Source organism: Nyctibius grandis, chromosome 2 (genome assembly GCF_013368605.1).
Source record: "Nyctibius grandis isolate bNycGra1 chromosome 2, bNycGra1.pri, whole genome shotgun sequence".
Classification (NCBI taxonomy): domain Eukaryota; kingdom Metazoa; phylum Chordata; class Aves; order Nyctibiiformes; family Nyctibiidae; genus Nyctibius; species Nyctibius grandis.
Genome location: NC_090659.1, coordinates 93,679,891 through 93,705,997, shown reverse-complemented (window position 1 = coordinate 93,705,997; position 26,107 = coordinate 93,679,891). Strand labels below are relative to the sequence as shown.

Here is a 26,107-nt window from a genome sequence, read left to right as displayed (position 1 = left end):
AGTCAGGAGGGTTTAACCCCTCGGCGAGTGGGTAAACTCCGGAAGTGACGTATTTTGTAGTGGCCGCAGTAGTGGCCCCACGTGCTGGTGGGAGCGCATCGCGGAGCAGGGGCTGCGCCCGGGCGGCTGCTCCGGGCCTGACATGAACCCCTTCGCCTGGTACCCGCAGCCCCCGCCCTTCTTCTGCCCGCCGCCTCCCTGGGAGCCCAGCTTCTGGGCTGCCCCCGGGCACTACCCTCCTCCTGACAGCTACGCGCCCGCCGACAATCACTCCCAGCCTGCCAAGGGCTGCCCGCCTGCCGAGAACTACCCGCCGCCTGACAGCTACACCTCACCCGCCGCCTGGTACCCGCCGGCCTACGGAGAGCACCCACAGAGCCTGCACACTGGTGAGGGGTGCGGGGGAAGTCGTTTCTCGGGCCCATGGGCTCCTTCCCATCCCTCACTGGCAGGGACGCGGGGGCTGTCCCTAAACCTTGAGGGGCAGAGGACTCCCCCTCTCTCCAAGCATGTGCTCTGCTCTCTGTGCTGGTCATGGAGCCCCAGGGCCTTCCCTGCCACACCAGGCCCACCGAGGTCGCAGGGGGTGTGTTTTACCAGCTGTATGTATAACTGACTTTTTTTTTTTTCTTTGAAGGTGGAAATGGCAATTTCTTTCAGAAATGGCAAGGCGAGCAAGTGCCTGGGTTTAGTAAACGCTTTCCAGAAGAAAACAACAAGCCAAAGGTATGGACTGGCTCCCCAGCACAAGACAGACATGGACCTGTTGGAGCAAGTCCAGAGGAGGGCCACAAAAATGGTCAGAGGGCTGGAGCACCTCTCCTGTGAAGACAGGCTGAGAGAGTTCAGATTGTTTAGCTTGGAGAAGAGAAGGCTCTGGGGAGACCTTATAGCAGCTTTCCAGTACCTGAAGGGGGCCTACAGGAAAGTGGGAGAGGGACTTTTTACAAGGGCATGTAGTGATGGGACATGGGGTAATGGTTTTAAACTGAAAGAGGGTAGATTTAGATGAGATATTAGGAAGAAATTCTTGACTGGGAGGGTGGTGAGACACTGGCACAGGTTGCCCAGAGAAGCTGTGGATGCCCCCTCCCTGGATGTGTTCAAGGCCATGTAGGATGAGGCTTTGAGCAACCTGGTCTAGTGGAAGGTGTCCCTGGGGCTGGAACTAGATGGTCTTTAAGGTCCTTTCCAATCCAAACCGTTCTGTGATTCTGTGATGGTGGCAGTCATGTGAGACTTGCCCTGTGGTACTACAGAGACCCTATACTCTTGTCTAATGTGCCCGCCCTTACAAGAGAGCAAATGTATAACAATCAGTCTGCAAATCTTGAGCCTGTTGAAAGAAAGATACATTTCAACCAGATTCTAACACAGATTTACTTTAGAGAAGCCCGAGTGCCTAAATTACATTAGCGCTCTGTTATATTATTAGGGCCTGACAGCTAGATCACCCTGGTGTGTGTAGTGGGAGAAGGAAGGATCTCTGCTGCCCTCTGAGCTCTTAGATGTCATGTGAGAACAGGCATGGTCTGACTTGATGGGGAAGAGAGGGCTGTAGCCTAGCTCTCCTCCCTCGATAAATCTGTGCCAGCGTGGTATGTTTGCAGAAGTGATAATTGATGGAGAGGTGGCAGTGGGAAGAGCTGAGTGTAGGGTGCTTTGTTTGGAAGATGAGTGATTTGAACTTGGTGTTATGTTAGGTTCTCTTTGAAACTTTTGAAACATGTTTTAATTGATGGCTTTATTAACAAAAATACTCATGAAAGTGTTTCACATCTAATTAAACATAGAAATACCTTGTAATCTTGTAACTGCAATCTTGAGATGACTTCTTTTTTTTTCAGACCAAAAAGAAAAAAGAGCCAGTTTTTTCTCATTTTTGTGATACCTGTGACCGTGGCTTTAAAAACCAGGAGAAGTACGATGAACATATTTCACAACATAAACAGGTTGATGAGTCTGGCTTGTTTTATTTACACTTTGATTTTTAACTTTGTGCCTGATAAGTAGTTAGCTATAGTTGCTCTTTGAATGGAAGGCTTAGCAAAGAGATTCCAGAGCTACAAAAAGTGTTAGTAGGGGATTTTTTCTGAATGCTGTGTGTAGGGGAGGTCTCAGTTGTATTTTTGGTTTTATTGCTGAAATAATTTTAATATCTTTCTTGTGATGTCACCCCAGTGGTAGGAATTAATTCACTGACATTAGTGTAGCATGTAAAATTTTTGTGTGAAAAGACTTTATGTGGAAAACATATTTTTAAAATCTACTCCTTTAGTGCAAAGAAGTATCAAAATTTGAAATTGGAGAGTCTTGTAAATCTTTCTCTTAGGTTAACTTCACGTTACCTCCAATTGTCAGATATGTTGGCTTCACTGGTTATTCTAAAATCAGATGAAACTTAAAAGTATATTATCCCTTCTTACTGTTTTTACAACGTTGTTTCTTTTGAAGCTGGGTAGCTTAAAAGTTCTGTGTAACTAACTACAGGTATCTGGCACTGTGTTTGAAGTGTGCTCGAATGCTTGTTTATAATTTGTTTGTGTAACTCGGTGTGTCTTAAGTTCACCCCCTTATCTTGCAGTGCACAGAAGAAGGTTGCAATTTCAGCGCACATGAGAAGATAGTTCAGATACACTGGACGAACGTAGGTATTCCCCTGAGCCCAAACTATGAGTCTGTGCAATCTTCACTGCAGTCCCTTTTCTCGTTCTTCAGAGGCTTGCTTTCATTCTTCTGGAAGGAAAACATCACCTCTGTGTAGGATCTGTTGTAAGACAATATTGTGGATGAAAATATGTTGGATACTATGGGTTTTTTAATTGATTCATTTTGTAATTTTTGTGTGCAGTCTCTCCACTTTTGGAGTTGAAAAGAGTGTAATACTACTATAGTTGACAGAATGATGCTTTTTTTTTTCTTGTGTTTTTTTTTCCTTCCACTTTTAAACACCTATGAAATACTTTTTCCTTAGGCACATGCACCTGGTGCTAAAAGAATAAAATTAGATAGTCCAGAAGAGATTGCTAGATGGAGAGAAGAAAGAAAAAAGTGAGTACGACTTGTGACCTATGAATTTGTTCTACTGGATTTTCCCTGTGTGTGATCATTAGATGACAGCTGAAAGGCAGCAGCAGCACGTGCTTGCTGCTGCTGTTCCTTTTGAATCTGCAAAACTCCTGCGGTAGTGGTCTGTGTCAGAATGCCTGAGCCAGGAGGGTGCGAGCTGCAGAGACTAATCATTTGGATGATTATAATAGAAGGCAAGGTGTCAGTTGAGAAGGAGGTAGCCTTCCCAGACGTTTGATTTGGTACCCCAGGTTAGGTGAACAACTCATTCCTTTTAGCCTGATCACTGAGACAGTTTAGGTCAGAAATGTGTCTGTGTGTTTGCTTGGTGATTTTCTGATAGCTAAGAAATCTGGAACTACTGTACTGAATATAATTGTAATCTATCCCACTGTGTACAAATTTCCACAGCTTAAGTTGTCCCTGTAGACTCCAACAGGGAGTTTTCCTGTTTTTTAAGAACTTTCTGCATTGCTTGACACTTTTCTGCTGAAAGAGAACAGAATTCGTGAATGATGCTGTTTCAGACAGTTTAACTCGCATTTTACCTAGGGTGCAAGGTGAAGTTCCCATGTAAGTGGTATTTCTCATTATTTCTCATTCTGTGATGTGAGGTGGTGTGGGTTTTTTTTTTTCTGTTGACCTGCACTGAAGTGTTTAAAAATTTGCACTGTGCTTCCATAGACCTTATCCCACTGATTTTTTCTCTGAGTTGAACAGATTAAAATCTACCCTTTTTCAGCGGGTGAAAGATGCTGTAGGCTTTCCTCACTTCTGTTCCTCACTTAGAATATAGTCTTGCAAGTGATCAGTACACGGGTTTTGTTTCTGTGAGCAAGAGTCCTATAGGCAGAGGGGGAAGTGATACAAATTTAATTTCAAGATCACTGGTGATAAGCTAGGGCAGTGTACTAGCTGCCTGTGTTTTTTTTAAATGGAAATAAACCTAATTGTCTGATGCAGTCTTATGATGAATCCAGCTTGCATTTATGTCAGAAAGCAATGTTAATGCATTCTTACTTTGAACCCGACTTCTCTTAATAATTTTTTTACGTTGTGGCTTTGTAAAAAAAGAAAAATGAGCGGAATGTGTCGTAGGAATTTTTATTTTTTTGCCTCCCATCACTTTTTGCTGTATTGAGAAGCACAATTTCTCCCCATGTAAGTTCATCTTCGCAAGTGGTAACTTTCCTTTGGACATGGTTTCAGCTTTTTCTGCAAATTTCAGAAAGGCAAAGGGAAGTCTTATCAACTATGTCAGCACATCACAGCAGTCAACTGTTGCACCTGCTGTTTGTTTTTTACAAATTAAGGTAATCTGTAGCTGCTGCTTTTTTTAAAATCAACTCTTGTTGATACAGAAACAAAAATTTATTTTCTCCCATGTTTAAAATGCCATAATTAACCAGACAAAAATTGCTTGTGATGTGTGCAGTTTGGTGTTAGATAGTTTTGGTTCCAGGGTTTCGTTTTGGTTCCAGGGTTTCCATTATTCAAAAGATACTTGAGGGCTTGGCTTTTATTTGCTTTCAGTCTACATATTGCTGTCCTTTTTTTTTTTTCCCCAACAGTGATACTTACAGTGTCTTTATTACGTACAATATGAAGTGTTAACAGGGTTAGCAAAACCTAAAATGTCCTTAGATTTGTTTGGCTGGTGGCCTATACTTTATTTTTTAAGAGTAGCTCCACGGAAAAACATCAATACTTGTGTGCAGAGTCTTTGCTACTCATTTTCAACTTTTCATATACTTTTCTGTTTTGGGAGGTGTTTGTGAGAGTTCCTGTCTAGTGGCTGATGCTAAACTTTAAGTGTTGAAGTTACATTTAAGGGGTGTATGTCAGTACGTGCACTACTATATACTAGAATGTGAGGGAAGCAGGAACTGAATGTACAATCATGTTTTAGATACTGTTTGCTTGGGGAGTGGGTGCTGTGGGTCAAAGCAACATTTATCTACAGTTAATTGTAAGGATGATGGTACTCTGCCTGAGATTGTTTTTGCTGAGTTTCTTGAGAATCTCGTGGTGGATACTGTTGTTTTTTTACACATGAATATAATTTGGCTGTGGTACAAAGTTACTGAAAGCCTTTGTTCACTGCAGCCCAGTGAAATCAATGGAAAAAAAGCTTTGTAGTCACGACCACCAAACAAAAAAAGCAATATGGGATTAGGACCTTCTAAGCCAAGGCCACTAGATGGAGTAGTGCTGTGGCTGATTTTGGTACTTTGGTCCTTCTGTGGGCATCTTGTTTACCTATAATGGATGGGTGCAGAATGACTACCTGGGTGGCTTTGGTTACTCTTTGTACAGCAAGGAAGCTGTACTAACATTCTTCTTTTTGGTTTTTTTTTGTTTGTTTGGTTGGTTTTTTTTAATTAAAAAGAGAAACCCAGCTGAAACTTTTGTAAAGCATTAATTGGGTCGCCAGCAAAGCATCAGTTTAGTACTGAAGGTCTGTTGTTGACTCACAGTAAACATTGCATTGTACAGAAAAAAAGGACACCAGAGGGAGTCTGAGCTATTAGGCAGGTTTGGTTTATGGTGACAGGAAAAAGCCTGTTTCTTTTTAGAAGCTCCAGTCAGAGCTAAGAATGAATCTTTTAGGTCATTAGTAGTTTGTTTCTAATTAGGTTGCAGTTATTTAACATGTGTGTTTCCATGCTGCATCCCTAACATTCCTGTTTTGCTTGTTCTTTCAGCCGTTATAAATAATTACTTAGAGTTGAGATTTTTTCATCTTAATTAGCTGTGTGTTGCTCAGTTGTGTATCCTGCTTAAAATCTTTTAGAAAGAGCCTGGGTTTAAAGTGCAGACTTACTCACATAGAGGGAAGAGAAGGGGTAAGGAGCTGGTAGGGAGTGAGTATCTCTGGATGAAGTATGCTGGGTCGGAATGCTGCTTTCCTGCCTGATTCTGTACAATGACCTGTTCATTGCTGCAGCCTTCAAGTCTCTGCCTACCTGAAGGACTCTTTAATGGTTTGTGGCCTGTTGAACCTGCTAAACCAGGCAATCTAATTAAGCGAAGAGCAATAGAGATGAAGTTCCACAGGATCTCAGGGCTTTCCTGTGTTTTGCAGACAGATGGTTGTGAAGTCTGACATCAGCTTTGGTGATTACAGTTACTTTTCTCCTTTTGACTTGTCCTGTCCCTTCCAAGTGTTGAGAAATGTGCTGTTTTCAGCATTTTTTTTCTTAAACACGAGCTTAAAGGGAATTATCTACAGTGTGTTTCTTTAACGTGTCAGAATGAAGTATTGCTGTCTTCCGTTCTTCCCAAGTGAGGTCTAGGTCCTGTCAGCCCATCTGTTTCTAATCAACACTTCTTGAGCAAAAGTTATTAGAAAGAACGTGGCAAGGCTGCTCTGGTGTTAAAGAAAATCATTAAACTTACTTTTGCTTAGGTCTTAATATAACATTGAAGGACTTTTTTGATCTTGTCTGTTGCTTGTAAATTCTCCCCCTCCTCCCCCCTTTCTTTAATCTGTTGGGGTTTTTTGTTCAGTCAGGGATTGACGGCTGTATTTCCTTGCAATACATCTCAGAGGCTGAGCATGTGCTTAATGAATGAAGGCCAGTACTGTCAACCACACCACTTTTAATTTGTGGTTTTCTAGTTGAATAATGATAATCCTAGAGTAGCTTGGAATCCTCCCTGGTGTCGCATTCATAGTAGTTAAATATGTAATAAGGAAAATAACGTTTTAGCACCTGGTAAAAGTAGAGAAGACAAAGCAAAGTAGAAGGAATGTGTTGATGGATCAAGGTAAACGTAGGTACAATAAAGCTTACTCTGAAGTGCAGGGATGGATTACCAATAAAACTGCCTCAGCTAACCTATGGTAAAATAGCACTGGAGTTGCAATGCTTGATAAAATGCCTGGGAGTCTTAAACCAAGATTTTATCAGCTCTCTGTTGGGCCATCTTTGTTCCCTTTGGGCTATCCATGTCCCCTTTGCTGTTGGTTGTGCGTATGCAATCAAGACCAGCTCAAGAAATTACTGAGGCAATTTGATCACACTGCTGTTCCTATAAAGATGATAAACTTGTATAGCTCTCGACTCAGCAGTTCATTGTGTAAACTGCTATAGAAACAGGTCTCTTTTCTGTTAGATATAGACAAAGCTCTTTTTCTATTGCTTGCTAAGAGCTGGTTTACTCTGATGTTTATGCGAGCAAGATAGAGTATGCTGTATGCTGGCCTGTAAAACAAGTATGGCTCTGGCTAGTGCACTCATTTATTGAAAAAAAAATCTATTCACTAAGGCACACATGTTAGTGATTACGCTCAGTGTCACGATTCCCTGTCTCTGGAAGTTTAGGGTATCTTTTACCTGCATGTCACTTTGTTGATGTATATGTAATATACTTGTCTGAGCCTGAAAGCTAGTTTTCTGGTGTTACCCTGACAATTTATACTGAAAAACTTCCAGTTTGGATTATAGGAGTGTCTGTGTTTGGAAACTGCAGCTTCTATGAAATGAGGCTGCCTTCTCAGGCAACACTGGCTCCTTCAAGTGCCAGACCATCACATCCTTGTTTAACTCCCTCTTTTGCAATAAGTTACTTAGGTTTGTAAAGCCTTTGCGGTGACTAATGAAGCTGTCTGTATTCAAGCTCTGACAAGTTGTTTGCAGGACCTAAGTGCTGGGCTACTTCTTCTACTTCAGTGGTGTTTGTAGGTAACAATTTAAGAACCTCATTTTATTAGGGGAGGAGGAAGGCATGCCTTCTGAGAAGGGTTCAAACCCAAGTCAGCTCATCCGATTTTAACACATGACCTTTTATGTGGAAAGATTAAGCATAGCCTCTTTCTTCTGCATTGTCACACCTCTGTTCAGGAGCAATCTTCCTAAATTTAGCCTTCGTGAATAAGAATTCTCTGTATCAAAAAAAAAATAATATTCCCCTCTTTTTGATTTTTTGACCTCTCTTGAGTACTTTGTGGCTGTCCTTAGATAGTGAAGCGTGCAAAGTCTGCCATGAAGTTGTACCTCAAGACCATAATGTTTCCATTGTAGGCATCTACCTCCACTTAGGGTCCAGCTGAATTTTGCTGCCTCCATGGGTAGATCTAGCTGATGCTAGGAGGTGCTCAGACCTCTTTGTGCTGGGGCTGGGATACCTGGTGAGTTGTGGAGTTGCACTGGAGCTGGTACATTGGGGTGGGTGGGTAACTGTGGCCCATGCACCTTTAGTCCACCTGTTCCTTGCAGGGACAACTGGGTTGACTTGGCCAGGTCCCACCAGGACCCACTGGTGGGTTTAGCCCAGCCTCATCGTCGCACAGCAGAGCACCTGGGGAGGAGTGAGCCCAGTCTACCTTGTACCAAGGCTGGTGACCTGAACACCTGTTCAGACTTGAACATCTAGAGTTTACTGCCCACCAAGTCCTTAGATGGAAGAATAAACTAGCAGATGCTCATTGTGAATGAAATAAAACACTGCACGTGTGCTGTCAAAATAGGTACACTTTCTGCACAAGGTAAAGGCAGGGAGTGAAACGCTACTTAACAGTTGAGAAGAGCTGGAGAAAATAAACACAGCCACTACAGGTGCCTTCAGATGTGCTTTTGCAGGCATACTTGGACTTATGACTTGAGCTCTCCTTAGCTGTTGGTTACTGCCTGTGTCAGCTGGAAGGGTGGTTAGGAGAAATCTGTCTTGGCAATGAATAGAACTGAAAGCGTTCATGGAGTCCATTACGGTGGCTCAGTGGAGGGAGTGGTAACTCATAGGAATGAAAGTGGGAGGCAGTCACGTCTCATATCATGTTGTGAGAGCGTGTCTGAATATGTCCTTAATCAGCATAACTACAGGAGCACTTTGAAGACTCCTTAGCTCCAGGATTAAGGGTCTTCCCTTATGTCTTTAAAAAAGAAATTCTAAGACAAGCTTGGGGCTCTTTTGAGCATAACCACTTATGTTATAGCTCGCTCTCCTTCTGTGAGCCTTACTTGTGTGAAGGAAAGTACCTGATCCTAAAACTGTGGAGAGGTGCCAAGCACGGGGGTCTTTGTCAGTGGGAAGCTCTTAAGATTAAATAATTCATTGCACACTTGCAGTGTGCTGAGAGTGTTATAACATGGATGCACAAATGTAGCTAACAGGGAAGAGCGGAGGTAAAACATCACAGCCCTACACTCGCTTGAGCTGGATGGTGGATTTCTGGGAGAAATCCAATGAAAACAGACGTTGACAGCTCATGTTCAAATCCTCTTAAAGGAGACAAGTTCTGTAGCGTGTTTAGGTGTGTCTCGTAGGAAATGCTTCTCATCTTTTTCCCTTGGTATGTGGTTGGAGCTGTCTTGCATCAATGTGACATTTAACATTCATGTTGTAAAATGGGGAAGATGCACGTGATAAGATTAAATATTTAGAAAGACACGTGTCCTTTTTGATGGCTGTATATAGTGAGTAGCTGTTCTAAGTTTCTTGTTACTCCATTTTAATAGACTTATCAAATATTTATACTTCGTGTTTCTATCCAGAAGCTGGTGGGGGTGTGTGTGTGTTTCTCATTTACTGCCTTTATCTCAAAGCACTGGGATTTAGCTAACTAATGTTTACAGAAATGAGTGTAGCCATTTTTGGGCTTTGACGGTAATTTGCAGCACACTTTGCATGTCAGAACCAGCGTGGCATTTGTCTGTAGGGAGGGAGGTGGGCAATGGAAGAGAGGGATAGTCTGGGAGATGGTTATAACAGTAGGTTTGTTTTGGTCTGCATGACTTAGCAATTTTTCTTGAAGCTAGAATTAAAAAGGGGCAGTAGTTTTGGTGAACTAGAGGTCAGTGTGCAAGCACAATACTGAATATTGCTCGAGAGGAAGCCTGTGTGCTTTTCCCCAACGGTCACATTAAAGGAATCTTGTGCACCCAGAAGCTGTTCTTACGACCTTTTTTTTTTTTTGATATTACAAGAACTCAGCAGTTGATTTACTAAAGGCATATTGTAGCTTTTAAGACCATTCAAATACTCCAAATGAAACACTATAAAAATAAAATTGCAGGACTAAATCGTGCTGTTATGTGTAGGGGCGGGCAGAGGGTCCATAAGCACAACTGAACTGTTTGTCTGTAGCTTGTTTGATGGTTTAGTAAATCTAATCATGCCAATTTGGTAGATTTTTCTTTTTTAATTTGAGTATTTAGGTATAAATGCACTCAGGTTTCTTTTCCTCAACAATGCCTTTTTAAGAAGGAAACAGTCTTCCAGTGAAATGTTTTAAAAATCTGTTTATAGAGGATGCTGGTTTGGTAAAGGGGGATTGACAAAGTACAGTGAATCATTTAAGAGCCAGTGATTTTTTTTTTTTTCCTTCTAGAAATTTTCCTACGTTGGCAAACATTGAAAGGAAGAAGGCGATGCAGTTGCAGAAGGAAGACAGGGGAGAAGTGCTGACTACCCAGCAGTTTGGGTAAGTGTTTTGAAACAAGCTCGTTACTTTCCTCCTCCTGAGTTCAGAAGTACACTCTTACTGTGGTCTCCCAGCACTTACTGCTTCCACTGTACACACGATCTAGCTGCCCTTTTACAGAGGACAGGTCATTTGACAAACTGCAGATGTAATGTTCTTTTGTTTACAGTGCTTCATACAGTCCACTTCAGTTCTATTACAATTATTGTTTAATTTAAATCTGACGTTCTTGCTGAATTCTGCACTCTGTCTTGTTTGAGAAAACCACATTCTAGTGGCTGTTCATTAGATCAGTGCAGCTTTGGTCTCTGAAAAAGAAATAATGGGGACAGAAGTCACGCAACATAATGAATGCACATGGTCTAATCCTTTAATGCCTGAAAATGGCCAAGAGAGGTTTTATGAGCAGATTTGGCTTCTTACTCTCTCCTTTCAGATGGTAAACCAATAATCAAGTGAAGAGGGGAGGAAGATTTAACTTTATTTTCATACCTTAAGTAGTGCTACTTCTTTCTTGTACCCTCCATCATCTTTATCTATCTACTACCTTTGTTCTGAGCCTAGTACTTACTCCTCTTGGATTTTTATCTGTTCTTTCCCTTACATTGTGAAATACCTTCCAGTATGGTGTTTGTTCTTTTCTCTTCCCCTCAGTGTCAGTGTTAAGTGGAACCAGCTAACTTCATTAGCTCCACTTCAGGGCCTCTGGGAAGACGTTTTTAAAAAACGTTATAATGATCTACACTCCTGGAATATCACTTGTTTAATCTGGAAGGACTGAACTGGAAGGCAGGAGCAGACTCAGTTCTAAGGGCCTCTTGATAAATACCATTTGCTGCTGCGTGGAAGTGAAGCTGGAGCTTGCCTAGGTGTTTGTTTTGTTTTGTTTTTTATAGGGGATGGCACCAAACGGAATAAAACTTGCACCATGGTAAAGCAGTTGAACTAGTGCAGAATAGGATTCATGTCAGGCTAGTATAATTTGTTAAATGGTGGCACTGCAAATTACCTGGTGCAGCATGTGCTTCAGAAGACCCCACACTTACCCACCCCCTCCAACCAGTTGCCTTTCATGGCTTTGGAAAGAAACATTTATGAAAGACTGACATAAAACTTCCTTCAAAGGATATAAAGTTGCAGAAGTGCTTTGGACACAAGGAACCAAACATAGGCATTGAGACTAAAGCCACAAACATATGTAATATTATGTTTGGAGGTTCTTATGAGCAAAGATGAGTTTTGCTTGTAACAGTAACAAACTGTTTGGTGTCTACAGGTTTATTTGGTAACACTTGTGGCTGTGAGTTGGATGCATTATGTAGTGTTAAATGTCCATCAGCAATTCCATACTACTACATTTGTTAGTAACTTTATATCTGGAAAATTGTTTGGAAAAAAGCCCTCAAAATTATAGGTTGTTTGCTTTCACATTGTGACCTTTAACTCCGGTTGATTTTAGAAATGTCGTCTTTTTTCCCCTCCCTTCCCTGAGCTGCTAGCACTATGGACTTGATGAGCTGTCCAAAAAGCTGTCGTTTCTGCTTTGTATATCAACAGTAAAGATTCTGGAATTGGTGCTTATCTGGCAAATTTACTGATGCACGAGGCAGAAATAGAATACAGCGTGTTCTCTGCAAGATGTACTATTAAAGCAAATAGCTAAGTAAGATTTAGAAAGGATTAGATACTTAACACTTCTGCGACGCTTTCCATTTGTGGTTCTCTGAAGTGCTTTACAACTGCTAATTCTCAGCATCCCCACGTGTGAGATTAGAGATGCAGAAGGGCCACTTTGGTAGTCAGTCTGGTGTCTTGCAACAGCTGATTAATAGCGCATGGCTCTTTATCCCCTCTGAACACGAAGTGAAGAGTAGTATATCTTTCACGAGGGGAAGGCAGAAGACAGATGCCAGACTGACGTTTGGGATGTGTTTGTGACCTTGGGGTTTCTTTCTGGCTGTTTGAGGTCCCAGGGAAATCAGAATGTTGTTTTTAACCCGTGGTCAAGGACAACACCTCTAATTGAGCCTATATTTGCTCAATATCTTCTGGGTTATACAACATCCTGAATTTAGAGCCCGGTTGTACAATTTCAGAAATGCAGTTCTCTGTCTAGATGGAGTTGAATTATGGGAGCTAATATTAGCCTCCTTTTGTGGATGAGAGACTGATGCACAGGAAGGTGGTGGCTCGCCTCTTGTGCCACAGGAGCACTATGGTGGATGACGCTATCAGGGCTGAGCAATTGGTGTTAGACACTGTCATGAAATGACTGGAGAATGAAATGAAATATGTTTTGTTGTGATATAAAACCATTTTGAATGCTATGGCAGACCCTGTTCTCCTGTCAAGAAGGACTTGATTAGGCTGGAAAGGTATGGGAGAGAGGAATGTTGGTAATGGGAATGTTTTTGTACAAGCAAAGAAGTGGGTGGCTTGGAAGGGCTGTATGATGGAGGTCTAGAAAAATTGCAAAGGTGGGAAGAGGTGAAGAGGATGCAGTTATACACTATTTCTTGTACCTCAAGAAGGATGAGGGTACTAAATGACCATTTTAGACATCAGAGTGAAGACAAACCCAAAGAAGTCCTTTTTGACAAAATATTAACACCTTGCTACAAGATTTCAGGGATGCCAGGCATTCACACAGCATCCCACAGCGTGAGACAAAAAAACATCGGTGTCTTGGGAGCATCTCTAGTCAGAGAGGGTCTCTAAGTGGTACACCATGGAAAAGTAGGCAAGGAGAAAGGTGACTATCTGCCCTGCTTTTATGCTCTTTTTTTCTTTCCTCACGAGTTCCACTGGCTGCTTATCAGTGACAAGGTACCAGGTTAGAAATACACCTATGAGACTTTGCTTGCGGGTGTGTGACTGTAGACCCAGGGAGAAGTTTCAGGAAGAAGCTCTTGCCCGAGTATGGTATTACATGGTTGACTAGGGATAACAGGACCTCTGCCATGCTGTAGGTGAGGCTGAGGAAGAGAATACTGAGCAGAATGAACGATGGGGCTCATTCAGGACAGCAGATCTTGCATGTCTTTTGTGTTTGCAATGTGCTGATGATTAGTTGCAATCTTGTTTTGCTGATTTAAGTTTCTGTTGCTTGAAAATAAGTATTTTCTGTAAGCTTAGGTTGTCCGGTCTATATTTGCTTTTCTGTCTAGAAACCTATTCTTATGTCTATGAACTTCGATGAGAGTTTGTTAAGCTCTCCAGGTACTTTCCTATAAATATGTTTTGTGTTTATAGCAGAACCTACAAGATTATGAACCATGGAAGATAAGTGGAACCAGCATTCTGTGCTCTTCCCATATTTTAGGAATTGTTATTTTGTTTCAGGTTTTTAAAAATCCATTGTCCTGATAGAAATTTCTTTTATTCCTTTTCCATCAGAGTGACAAAGATGAATAGCATGTTAGTTGGAGGCAGGAATAGGCAGTCACTGTGACTGATGGTGTCAGATGGCTGAATGGATTTAGTGCAGCAAGATCCTTCTCTGAGCTGTAACTGGAAAAAGAAGGCTTCAGCAGTGGAAGTATGCTTATAGTAGATGCTTCCCTTTTAATTTCACGTTCCCCCTGTTCTGAATGACTTAATTGCTTAAGTAAAGGGAATATTTATTGACTTTGTAATGTGAAATGAAAACACTGTCCTCACACTCTAGATGATCAAGAAACTTGCTTAGCCCTTGTACCCTTTGCCTTGTTAAAAGATAAGTGTCATGAACTTCAAACTCTTCGTTTAGGCTCCAGCTTTGTCACATTGCCCTGCCAATGAGATGAGCTGTGACTGCCTGTCTGGTCTGTCACCACATGTTAGCTGAGCTGCAGTAAGTCTTGGCATCATGCTGTGTTGCTGAACCTTAAATATGGGCTTGAGCAGTTGGTTACGTCAGTTGATTTTATTCTCATAGCTTGTCATTTGTGTGAGCTTTGTGTTTCTATTCTCCAGCAAAATGAAGGGGATGTGGAAACCTCCAGAAAATGGAGAGAGGCTTGGGCAGCAAGGAAGACAGAGGAGAAGACAAAGGCGCCCGTTCTGGAAGAAATTTAGGAAAAATGGTGGCGATTGTAATACACATAGAACTCCAAATGAAGTCAATGGACCAGAAAACGGCATGTGTGAAAAGGAACATGAAAAACAGTGTGCTTTGGCAGCTCAGCCATACTTGAAAGACGTGGACCCTCTCGGTCTTCTGGCAAACAGTGATGTTGGTAAGATGAAGGAACTTGGAGAGCTTTTATTTTAAGTAGTACTGCTGAAGCGATTACTGACCTTTTGTATAACTATCAACTTCTGGGAAGAGCTGGGGATTTCCAAAAACATGTAAACTCTGTCCTTGATTGAAAGAGGGCTAACTGTGCATGTTTAAAATGGGAAAACTCTCCCTTAGTAAAAGGTTGATGCATCATAGAATCATTTATGTTGGAAAAGACCTTTAAGATCATCAAGTCCAACCATTAACCTAACATTACCAAGTCCAGTACTAAACCATGTCCCTAAGCACCACATCTACACGTCTTTTGAATACCTCCAGGGATGGTGACTCCACCACTTCCTTGGGCAGCCTGTTCCAATGTTTGATAACCCTTTCAGTGAAGAAATTTTTCCTGATATCCAATCTAAACCTCCCCTGGTGCAACTTGAGGCCATTTGCTCTTGTCCTATCACTTGTTACTTGGGAGAAGAGACTAACACCCGCCTCACTACAACCTCCTTTCAGGTAGTTGTAGAGAGCGATGAGGTCTCCTCTCGGCCTCCTTTTCTCCAGACTAAACAATCCCAGTTCCCTCAGCCGCTCCTCATCAGACTTGTTCTCCAGACCCTTCACCAGCTTCATTGCCCTTCTTTGGACTCACTCCAGCACCTCGATGTCTTTCTTGTAGGGACGGGCCCAAAACTGAACACAGTATTCTAGGCTTTACAGTATTCTTGGAGAAGAATACTGGAGAGCCTGTTGTCATACTTATCTTCTCATTCTTACTAGCAAAAAAGCCCAGGATTGCTGTATTGTGGCTAGAATAATGCCAGGGCCAACAGGGTCATAAGCTTGAAGGTAGTCCAACATCCCTGCACCTAAAACTTGCACTTAGAACTTCTTTTTAAATTGAAATTTCCATTTAGAGAGATCTTGATTCAGGACATGGTCTTCTAAGAAAATTCCCAATGTGATTGTTGTGAAAGAGTGGGTCAGTGCTTTATGTAAAAGAAATTGGGTAAATCTTGCATTTTGGGGAGCTTCTGCCCTAGTAGTCTTGGCCTGTTATGGAGGAAACTATCTCAGTAGTCTAGAGAGGTCTTGGAGATACATGTGTGTGTCTGACTGAATCCATGTCCACATATGCCGGTAGGGGGAGCTAAAACTAGACTTGGCCGAGATACGATTTGGAAAGGAGCTGAAATACAAAGTCATTGAAGAGGAAGAAAAATTGTGATTTGGAAATGCTGACACAGGAATGTTTAAGATACTACCAGCATTAAGCACTTCTTCATAAGTTTGCTTGCAAGCCAAGTTGATCATATTTAAACACACGGGGAAAAATCTAGCAGACTACTTCTATGTCTTTCTGACTGTACAATAGCCTAAAGGACATGCACCAACTTAGGCTGCTAAACCAATGTGTAAAATAAGAAAATCTTTACAAAGCCAGAAGAAGATTAAATATCCCTTTGTGGTTTTGAAAATAACAGTATTTAGAATGTGAAAACAAATGGATTTCCTTGTGTGAGTTAATTACTTAAAATGTCAGCATTTTTCTTTTAATTCTGGTTTTTGCTGTATTATCTAATTTACTCCTGATACTCTCCGTATGTGTGTGTTCTCTGAAGCATTGCTGCTTAGGTTGTTTTTTTTTTTTTTGGTGAGCATATCTTTCTTCCACATGCTGGCAGCAATATAAACTCTCCAGATATAACTATTTAGAATATAGTCAGAGGTGATGCAGTACTCTTAGAATATGGCATGCAAGCTGACTTACACTCTGGCTATTTTTAGCAACAAGGCTAGAATGCATACCCTGGAAAGACATCTGATGCTGAGTTTTTCCTATTGAAAACATAATCTTCAATTAGTGGGAACAAGAACTCAGCATCCCTATGCAATTTACTTATTCCACTAATCTCTGCGTGTTGGGAAACTTAAGTGTGCTTGAATATAACTGTATTTCTCCACAGCATCTGTGCTTTACTTAATGATAAAAAGTTGAATTTTACTGAAGTACAGCTAGTAACTTCTGTTATAATAGGTAGAAAATGTGTTACTTGCTTATTACACATTATTAAAGCCAGTTGTGGATTTTTATACTATTGAGAAATATAGTCATAACAAATAATAACAAACACAAAGTAACTAAGTAGAACTTTTTTTAAAAAATCATACCACTGAAGTCTATGATTTTACTGTATAGGTACATTTTGTTGCAATATTTAAACCTTTCTAGCAGCAGCAGCCCTTTCTATAGAGGGAATGTATTTTTTGCATAACGCATTCCCTTAAGTGCTGTTTAGTGGCTAGTTCCTTTAAGGCTAAGAAAGTGAATGTGAGATGAGAAAACGGAATTTTCCTCTTGATTTGTAAACAGAAACAAGGTAAGATGATGAGCTTGTCAGGTGTAAAATTTTGAGGGATCTACTGACCAGAAACAGTCAGTTGTATTCAGTAGTGCATAATGCTTCCTCCACACGTGTTATGCTTAATGGGAAAATGTATTCCAGTAAATATGTTTTCCTGATTCACTAAAAAGCAAATTAAAAATAATTCTTTAAAATTTAAAGAAAATAAAAAGAAAAGGCACACAACCACCGTATACACTCAGCATTTTGGATGAGATAGAAAAAAGCAGCAATGAATCAAAATAACTTGAAGTAAATGCTATTTTTATGATTGCTGAAGTATATATGTAGGTGCTATGCGTTCTCCATTAGAAAAATGCACTGTGTTTAGCATGAGCTTCCAATGTAATTGCAAATTGGCATGACTACTAAATCAGTGAGAATCAACCTTTCTCAAAAAGAGCTCAAAGTAAAAAGAGGAAGGTAAGTAGTTTAGATAAATACCTGTGTATTTATATAAAAGTTGTGTTAGCAAATGGCATGAGCTCCCCAATGAATCAAATTGCCAATTGTTAATGTTATATTAGAAGAGAATAGAGAAACATTTGTGATTTCAAAATAAAGATCTCAAAAGTGTTTATTTCAGTAAAATCTTTTTAAGAAGTGTGAGGCAGCTTTCCTGTGGGGCAGGCTTAGACAGGGAATGGGAGGAGGCACAGCTCTTTTTCTTTGTGAAAAAAGATTGCAACCAGCCTTTTTCGAGAAGTCTCAATAGCCTAGTTTCTCAAAATGTTTCTGTTAGTGTTGTGTGTGTGTGTATATATATATGAAATTTGTATGTAGGTGTATTACTGAAAAGCATTTCCTAGTTTTCCTGTTAACTCTAGCACTGTTCACCTGAGAGTCTTTCCAAGATGTTAGTGCATATATATCCTTCGTTTAAAACTAAAGCCATCACAAGTGTGCATGTTTATTTTTAGGAATCTGTTTCTGGTGGGGCTCTGTTTTTCTAGTATCCTCAACTTCAGCATTTTTGGTCCGCTTGCCTCCTGTCTTCCTGGTGTTCTCTTTTGGGGTGGTTTGAGACTGGAATACCTCACTTACTCATGCATGTCTGTAATGCTCTGCGGGGATTTAAGTACCAAATGGCCTGAAGTACTGCTGAAAACCAATCACCTAATTTGTAGCCTTGGTTCTGAATGTCCCTTATGAACTTTTTTTACTATCCAAAAATGTCTTTGCTTTTAAATTCTCACTTTGAATGAGCCTAATTCTCCTTCACCACTACCACCAGCCCCCTACCCCCCAACTGGCCTTTGAATCCTTCTTCCCCACCCCCAGCCTCCTCAGGACTAAATCCAAGGCTTCAAAACATATGAAATCCTCTCTCTCTCTTTACGTACACTTGATAATAAAACCTATAATTACATTTGGTATGTGAAGAAAGAACCAGAAAGCCAAAGCTCTTGTTCAGGAAACTTTTTTTTGCCTTTGTAGCTTTGCTGGCAGGACTGTAAACCAGTGGTGAGACGACTTTGCCACTGAATGTCTGCAGAGGGTAGGCAAACGTGGGGTTTTCCCGTCAGTCCATGGTGTTGAGCAATGGCGCCCAACATCGTGCTTGCGTAGTGGTGAGATGGGGATTTAGCTGCAAGGCTGGCTGTTGGCATGCAGACTATTGGTGAAAAATCCCTCTTGCCTTTTCTCTCCCTGCAGAATCTGACAAGGACGAAGCAGCAGCTGAAGATGGGAAGGTGGGGTTGACTGTTGTTCCCAAGCAGGTCACCTCTGCCCTGAGTGCATTGTCGGCCAACTACGGCAGCGCGTCTGACAGCGAGCCCGAAGGTGCGTAGGGGCGCATCCTCTGCCCTTTTCCTCTCCCCTTCTACCCTACGTCACTGCGCTGGTGTGGACTGCAAGCAAGGATAAAACCTGATCACAAATTACCCTTCTTTGGGAAGGGTGGGGGGCTTCACCTCTCCTGTACTTGATCCTTTGCCATCTCCCGTCCCATTGTCCAGCTCCTGTATGTTCATAAATACAGCATTTATGAGTGCACTAGCTCAGTGGTAGCTCTTTACGGCTGCGTCCCCAGCTGCTGAAAGCTGCAGGTTATCAGTCAGAACCTATATAGCACTTAAAATTCCTTGAGAAAAAAACTTTTAAAAGAAATCAAAGGTGTTGCAGAAGAAAATACAACATGTAAACTGTGGCTTACGTTTAGCAAAGATGTTAAAGTAATGGCAGTTCAGTGGCTGTATCTCCAAAATGCTTGGCTATAGAAATGCCTTTTGCTTTCCGGCCTGTCTAGCAGTGCTGTAATGCAGAGCTGTCTTGTACCTGTTGATTTTTAGGCTTATATAAGTAAAGAGAGAAGCTTGTTAAAGGTTATGCATAGGGATCACAGAATCACAGTCACAGTGTTTTTGCGGTCTGTGTACAAATCCTTTCCAGTTTGCTTTCAGTGACAGTGCATACTAGTGCTGATGTAAGCCATGCAGAAAGACAGGCTGGGAGGAGTAAAAGGATATGCTATTACTCTTCTCCTCTTGTTTCCCCATTCCTCCTTCCTCCCAGTTTTTAGCACTAACTGGGGTTACTAGGTGAGCCATTACTTGTTCCCAGTATGGTGATAGCTCCGTGGCTCAAAGAAGCACCTGGACAGAGCACAGCATTTGTGCAGACAGCCAGTGCACAGAGATGGCCTTGTCCACTTGGCCTGTGCCACATCTAATGTGTCCCCCACACCTTGCCCTACAGCATACTTTAGAATCACAGAATCACAGAATGTTAGGGATTGGAAGGGACCTCGAAAGATCATCTAGTCCAATCCCCCTGCCGGAGCACGATTGCCTAGACCATATCACACAGGAACGCGTCCAGGCGGGTTTTGAATGTCTCCAGAGAAGGAGACTCCACAACCTCTCTGGGCAGCCTGTTCCAGTGTTCGGTCACCCTCACCGTAAAGAAGTTTTTCCTCATATTTATGTGGAACCTCCTGTGTTCCAACTTGCACCCATTGCCCCTTGTCCTGTCAAGGGATGTCACTGAGAAGAGCCTGGCTCCATCCTCATGACACTTGCCCTTTACATATTTATAAACATTAATGAGGTCACCCCTCAGTCTCCTCTTCTCTAAGCTAAAGAGACCCAGCTCCCTCAGCCTCTCCTCATAAGGGAGATGTTCCACTCCCTTAATCATCTTCGTGGCTCTGTGCTGGACTCTCTCTAGCAGTTCCCTGTCCTTCTTGAACTGAGGGTCCCAGAACTGGACACAATACTCCAGATGCGGCCTCACCAGGGCAGAGTAGAGGGGGAGGAGAACCTCTCTCGACCTACTAACCACACCCCTCCTAATACACCGCAGGATGCCATTGGCCTTCTTGGCCACAAGGGCACACTGCTGGCTCCTGGTCATCCTGTTGTCCACTAGGACCCCCAGGTCCCTTTCCCCTACGCTGGTCTCTAACAGGTCTGTCCCCAACTTGTACTGGTACATGGGGTTGTTCTTGCCTAGATGCAGGACTCTACACTTGCCCTTGTTATATTTCATTAAATTACTCCCCGCCCAACTCTCCAGCCTGTCCAGGTCTCTCTGAATGGCTGCGCAGCCTTCCGTTGTGTCAGCCACTCCTCCCAGTTTTGTGTCATCAGCGAACTTGCTGACAGTGCACTCTATTCCCTCATCCAAGTCATTAATGAATATATTGAATAGAACTGGTCCCAGTACCTACCCTTGAGGGACTCCGCTAGACACAGGCCTCCAACTGGACTCTGTCCCATTGGCCACCACTCTCTGGCTTCTTTCCTTCAGCCAGTTCACAATCCACCTCACTACCCGATCATCCAGACCACACTTCCCCAGTTTAGCTGCGAGGATGCTGTGGGAGACCGTGTCAAACGCCTTACTGAAAACCTCAAACAGAGTTTCCTGAAAAAACTGGGTGGGTTTTTTCCCCACCTCTTTGCTTGCCTTTTCTCAGCAGCATGCCCTGAGTTGAAGGGGGGACATAAAATGTCTTAGGTTAGGGTGTGTCATTGAATTTCCCAAGAGTTTTCTCCCCTAGTTGGGGGAAAAAAAAGCCACCTGTCTTCAGTCTCGCTTCAAATCGTGTTTGAATAGTGCCAAGAAAAAACTGTTATGCTCACCCTGTGAGCTAATTTCCGTGTCCTTAAGGGCTTTTTCCATAGAAGGCTGCTGGGTGTTGCAGTAGAACTTGAACTCTCCAGTATGTCGATTTTGTGCTTCTCTGAGTGTATCCATCAGTGTCTGGTAGAGAACCGCTACTGCTTCTTGTTTTTGCAGATAGTTACTATGCCTTGCTTGCCCTAGATGGCCTACCCAGAGTTACAGAGAGCATCTAGCAGGCAGGGAATTGACCTTGGGCATCCTCTGCCCTAACTGTATCACGATTTTCTCAGCAGCCAAATTTGCAGCAAGCTATATTGTGAAGCGGAAGCAATGTACTTTCTAAGTGATAACAAGGCAGAGGTTTGAAAGGCTCGTTCAGCTCTTACTACTTCTATTTTTCTTTTTGTATTGCAGAATTTCAGTATCTTGTTTTCCTTTCTGTGAATGTTTAGAGATTATTCTTTGCATTTCAAAAGAAACTCCAAACCAAACAAAAACCTCCCTTCCTTCAAGTAAACCTTGAATATCTTCACATTGGGTTATGTGAGCAAGAATAGTGCTAACGAACTGCCAGTGCATGGGGATATAAGCGTGTTAAAGAGGCTTTTAAGTTTGAGATGAAAGTGTGTTCTTTTTCTTTAAGAAATCCCTGTCAAGACTGCAACACAAGCTGAGAAAAACCAGGCTGCGCTCAGAAATATTCCTCAAACTACTTGTGTTCCTCGGAGTCAAAACCTGAATCAAAAATGTCCAGAAGGTGCAGGCACGATGTTAAGAAGCTCGAATTCAAATGCACGTCCCCCCAGAGGGCCTGATAACCGGGGCAAGAAAACATTACCTCTCCTTCCGAAGCGCCGTCCAACTCTGCTGGAAATGGTAACACTCTGAGTCCTAAAATAATGCCTCCTGTGCAAGAGTAGCACTATTTGTGAGCGGTTTTCCTCTTCCCTGTGGGAAGTTAGAGCAGTCTGTTAGCAAAGGTCCTGTCTTAAAAATAGCGAAGTGAGCGTTTCACTTGGAGGAGGTGTGGATGCTTAAATAGACAAATAGAAATACCCTGGTGTGCATTCAGGTAATGACTGACTTTGATGAGTGAGAGATGACAACTTAATCGTGCCTAAAATGAGCTGCACAAAGGACAAGAGCTTTATTCCTCCCTCTCCCCTCCCTCTGGTAGCATGCAGTAGGTTTTGTTTGTGTGTGATCCCATCTGCCTTATTCTGATCTTCCTCACTCTGCTCCCGGCTTTACTATTCAGTTGCCTCCCTCTGACTGAGTAGCACACGATTTTTTCAGGTGCAGTCAAAGAGATCTTGTTGGTAAGAGTAGTGGTGACTTAAACTGTAGAGTGGTGTTGAGCTGCAACCTGCACGTGCATGGGTTTCTCTGTAGGCATGTTTAGATCAATCTGAGGAAGTGACAGCACTGGTATCTTGAAGAGCAGGTTGGCATCTTGGAAGGGTAAAAAGAGGTTTGTAGGGGTGAGTCCGAGGTGTTACAATTCTGTTCTCAGTAACAGTGCAAAGCATCCTATTTGGAAGCTTGGTGGCTTTCTTTAGTATGAACAAAACTTTGAAGCTTTTATTGCATTTAGTACTCAAAAGGAGTATCAAGTAGGTAGACTACCCTTGTGAATCTGTAAGTAGCCAGCATAAAGCTCCCCCATCAAGGGAAAACTTGCTGTGGGCAGAACATGGGAGACAGCAGGGAGTCACTGACATCAGGGCTCTGAAACAGCTCAGGATGTTTAGGCAAGAGATACCTGATAAGGCACATCCCAAGCTGCAGATGTGGGAGAAATCCCTTGATAGTCCTTTTAGCACATACTACCATTGCTGCCAAGAATTAAAGCACCCAGTGACTGAAAAGGAAGTGTTTGCCCTTTGTGTAGCACCCTAAGCATGCAGTTGTCTTTATCTCTTGCTCTTCAAAGTTGTTGGTGATCAAAGCAGTGAGGACTCTGGAAAACAGTCAGATGAAGTCCCACATGCTGCGAGAAGCTGGGAGGACATTGGAAGCCTGAATTGTAGCTTGCCATTCTAGTCCATTTTTAAAATTGCATTTTGGTGTTTTTTTTGGCTTTTAATGTTGCTCAAAACTGTTGTTAAAGGATGTGTACTGTGGCTGTGAATCACAGAGGAGTGCCTGAGATTTGCAGGTAGGCTTCAGCTGTCAGAAACGGTCAGTGTATGAAAACCTTGAGGAAGCAAGGTTGGAATTTTACAGTGAGTCACTGCTGAGAGATTATCCAAAAAGCGAGGAAGTAGAATTGCTAAGAAAAGGATGTTGTATCACTGAAATGATGCTTTAAAAAAAATAAAAGGGGAGGTAGGGGGAATAGCTGCAGATGTCTATTGGCAGTCATTCGGCAGTGAGCTTGGGCACTACTAAAACATGTTTATTGTAGCCATGCAAACAGTAATGTGTGTTTAACCATTGTGTATGCTGACAAAATGAAAAGCTTGTGTAGCATTGCTCCACTGATACCCATACCTGCATTAAAAAGTGTAATACAAAGATATAGTCTTTGATAGGGTGATGGTGCATCCCATCTGTGCCTTTATTTGGCCATTTGGGAACTCGGCAGTTTCTCCTAGTCCGGCAAAGAGAACATCACTGTGCTGTCGCTTCTGTGCTGCCCTAATGTGCATCTGTTAGTTTGGACAGGAGGTCTATGAAGGCCCATTTGAGGTGTCAGCTCCTTGTAACACCTCTTAGTAACTAGTCTAAATACAAATATGCACACTTTAAAGTGGCTGGTTAAACCACTGTTGAACCTTATAACAAGAACAAAAAAGCTTTTCTGCGACATTACAAGCCAAATTTAGCTAGATCTCCTGCAGTGTGTAATACACATCATCTGCAAATCATCAGGTAGTTACAGATTTAGCCACTTGCTTTAAACTTGTTGTTTGTTCAGAGTCCTAGTTCTGCTGACACTCGCAATGACAAAAGGTCCTTCAGCCTTCTGGCTGATTTTTTTTTTTTTCTTAATACCAAAATGAACTTCAGTGAGGTTAAAGGAGATGAGGGGAGGCCTGTAGCACTTTGATTAAGCTACTAGGCTTAGGTTGGTGGATTACAGCCCAAACCAGTTAATGCTATTTAAATCCACAGTCTGGTACCCGGTGAAACATGCCCTTTCCTTGTATTTATAAGTATCTTTTACTCTTCGGGGTTTTCTAATAAAAAATGCATGGGATATTAAATTACAGATATAGTATAACTTGGAAAGTGTAAAAGATGCGAAGACAGTTGCTATCCTGATGTACTGGGATGCGTGGCCTAGTATTATAGTCCATGATATGAGAACATCATCATCTGGGTCTACAGTCAGATAACTGGGGGGGAAATTCCTAATATTTAGGTATATTCAGTGATGTTCTCTACCACCTGAGCAAACTGAGACTGATGGCTTAATCCAAAGGTACTATCAGATTTGTCAGCTTGTCCTGCCTGCCTTAGTGCATTAATGGCACTAAATGAGCAGCGCTTAAACATGCGCACTTTGGGCACGTATTTTTCATCCTTTTCAGTGGTACAGTCATGTGCCAGTACCATAGTGAATCGTGGCCATTATGAGCCTCTACCACTAGAAGTGGTGTTGGACCACTGACCTGTACTGCTCTGGCAGCCTGCTGCTCTCCAGAAGGGCAGTTCCCTCCCTGCTGCCTCCTCTCTGGATGCCTCTTCTCTGCTATGCTGGGCCTTTTGCTGACGCCATTCAGTTTTTGACACACACACCCCTAGAAATAAACCCAAACAAACAATAAAAAAAACCCAGAACACCCCACTACTTGCTGCAAATTGCCAGGTTCATTTTCTCCTGGCTGATGAGTTGAACTGATGCAGTAAGGGGTCTGATCAGTGAAAGCTGGCGTAAGGGAGGGGACAGCAAGCTGTGCGGTCGCACTGTCAGACACATTGGCTGGCTCTGCCAAAGCCCAAGTCAGCTGGTGGGAAAGCACCGAATGTGGGAATATGTGGCTTTCCTGTGCCGTGTCTGCTAAGGCAGTCTCCTGCCCCGTGTGTCCAGGACTCGTGTGAGAGAGCCAGCTATTTAAAGTCGGAGATGTTCAGAATTACTGAGTACATCTTGCTAGGCTTGTATCAGCTACAGAGCAATAGAGGGAAATGTGCATCATCTTCCCTTCTTTCTTTCCAGTTACTGGCCCAGGATATCCGACACGAAAGGAATGTGATTTTGCAGTGTGTTCGATACCTCATCCGAAATAACATGTTTGGACTTCATTTCAAAATGGAACCAGAAGCTGAAACAGAGACTGAACAGTCCTCTACAACTACACCTACAGCAGAGTCTGTGACGGACAAACTTGATGAATCTAATTGTTCCTGTAGCTCTGACCTTCAGTTAGCAGGAGAAGAAGATGCATTATTAATAGCCCAGGGTGAGAAAGCACCTGTGGATCAGACTTCACAGATGGTTCATTTGGCAGATGAAGACACGTGGGAAATCCCATCAATTCAGTGTGAAGAAGCACCGTAGATGATGTCTGTTGTGGACAGTAAAGCAAAGGCTCACATTTTCTCTCTGACTGATGCTTTTTGAAAGACATCAGTATAACAAAATAATCATTAAAGTACATACTGAGAGCTGTTAAAACCACTTTTCTGATCTGTTCTGCCCAAGGTGGCCATTTCCTTGTGAAAACAGTGTCCATGATGAGTAATTTCATTTCCCCATGGCAGAAAGGCAGCAGTGGCACAAGAGTATGACCTTCCTTAGAGTAGGTGCGGATCCCCGCTTTGGAGCTCTGAATGTTTTACCTCATTACGAAATGTGTGTCAGTCCCTCACCAGCCAAGTAGTGTTGTGGGACGATAGATCTTCCTCATGTGAAATCATGGTCTGGCTTATCTGGGAGCATCTGAGTGTCCAGAAATATTTCAGTGTACCTTTGAAATG

At 42.4% G+C, this 26,107-nt stretch overlaps 1 protein-coding gene across 1 annotated transcript; it reads left to right on the top strand.

Moving 5' to 3' along the window:
- The first annotated feature begins 72 nt into the window (after positions 1-72).
- NUFIP1 (nuclear FMR1 interacting protein 1) lies at positions 73-25,805 on the top strand. The gene is made up of 10 exons (XM_068425118.1): positions 73-389; positions 638-726; positions 1,848-1,952; positions 2,585-2,647; positions 2,975-3,051; positions 10,403-10,495; positions 14,450-14,712; positions 18,767-18,895; positions 21,825-22,057; positions 25,347-25,805. Exons 1-10 carry the CDS (start codon positions 143-145, stop codon positions 25,686-25,688), a joined length of 1,641 nt encoding a protein of 546 aa, XP_068281219.1. The 5' UTR covers positions 73-142; the 3' UTR covers positions 25,689-25,805.
- Positions 25,806-26,107: the final 302 nt, after the last annotated feature.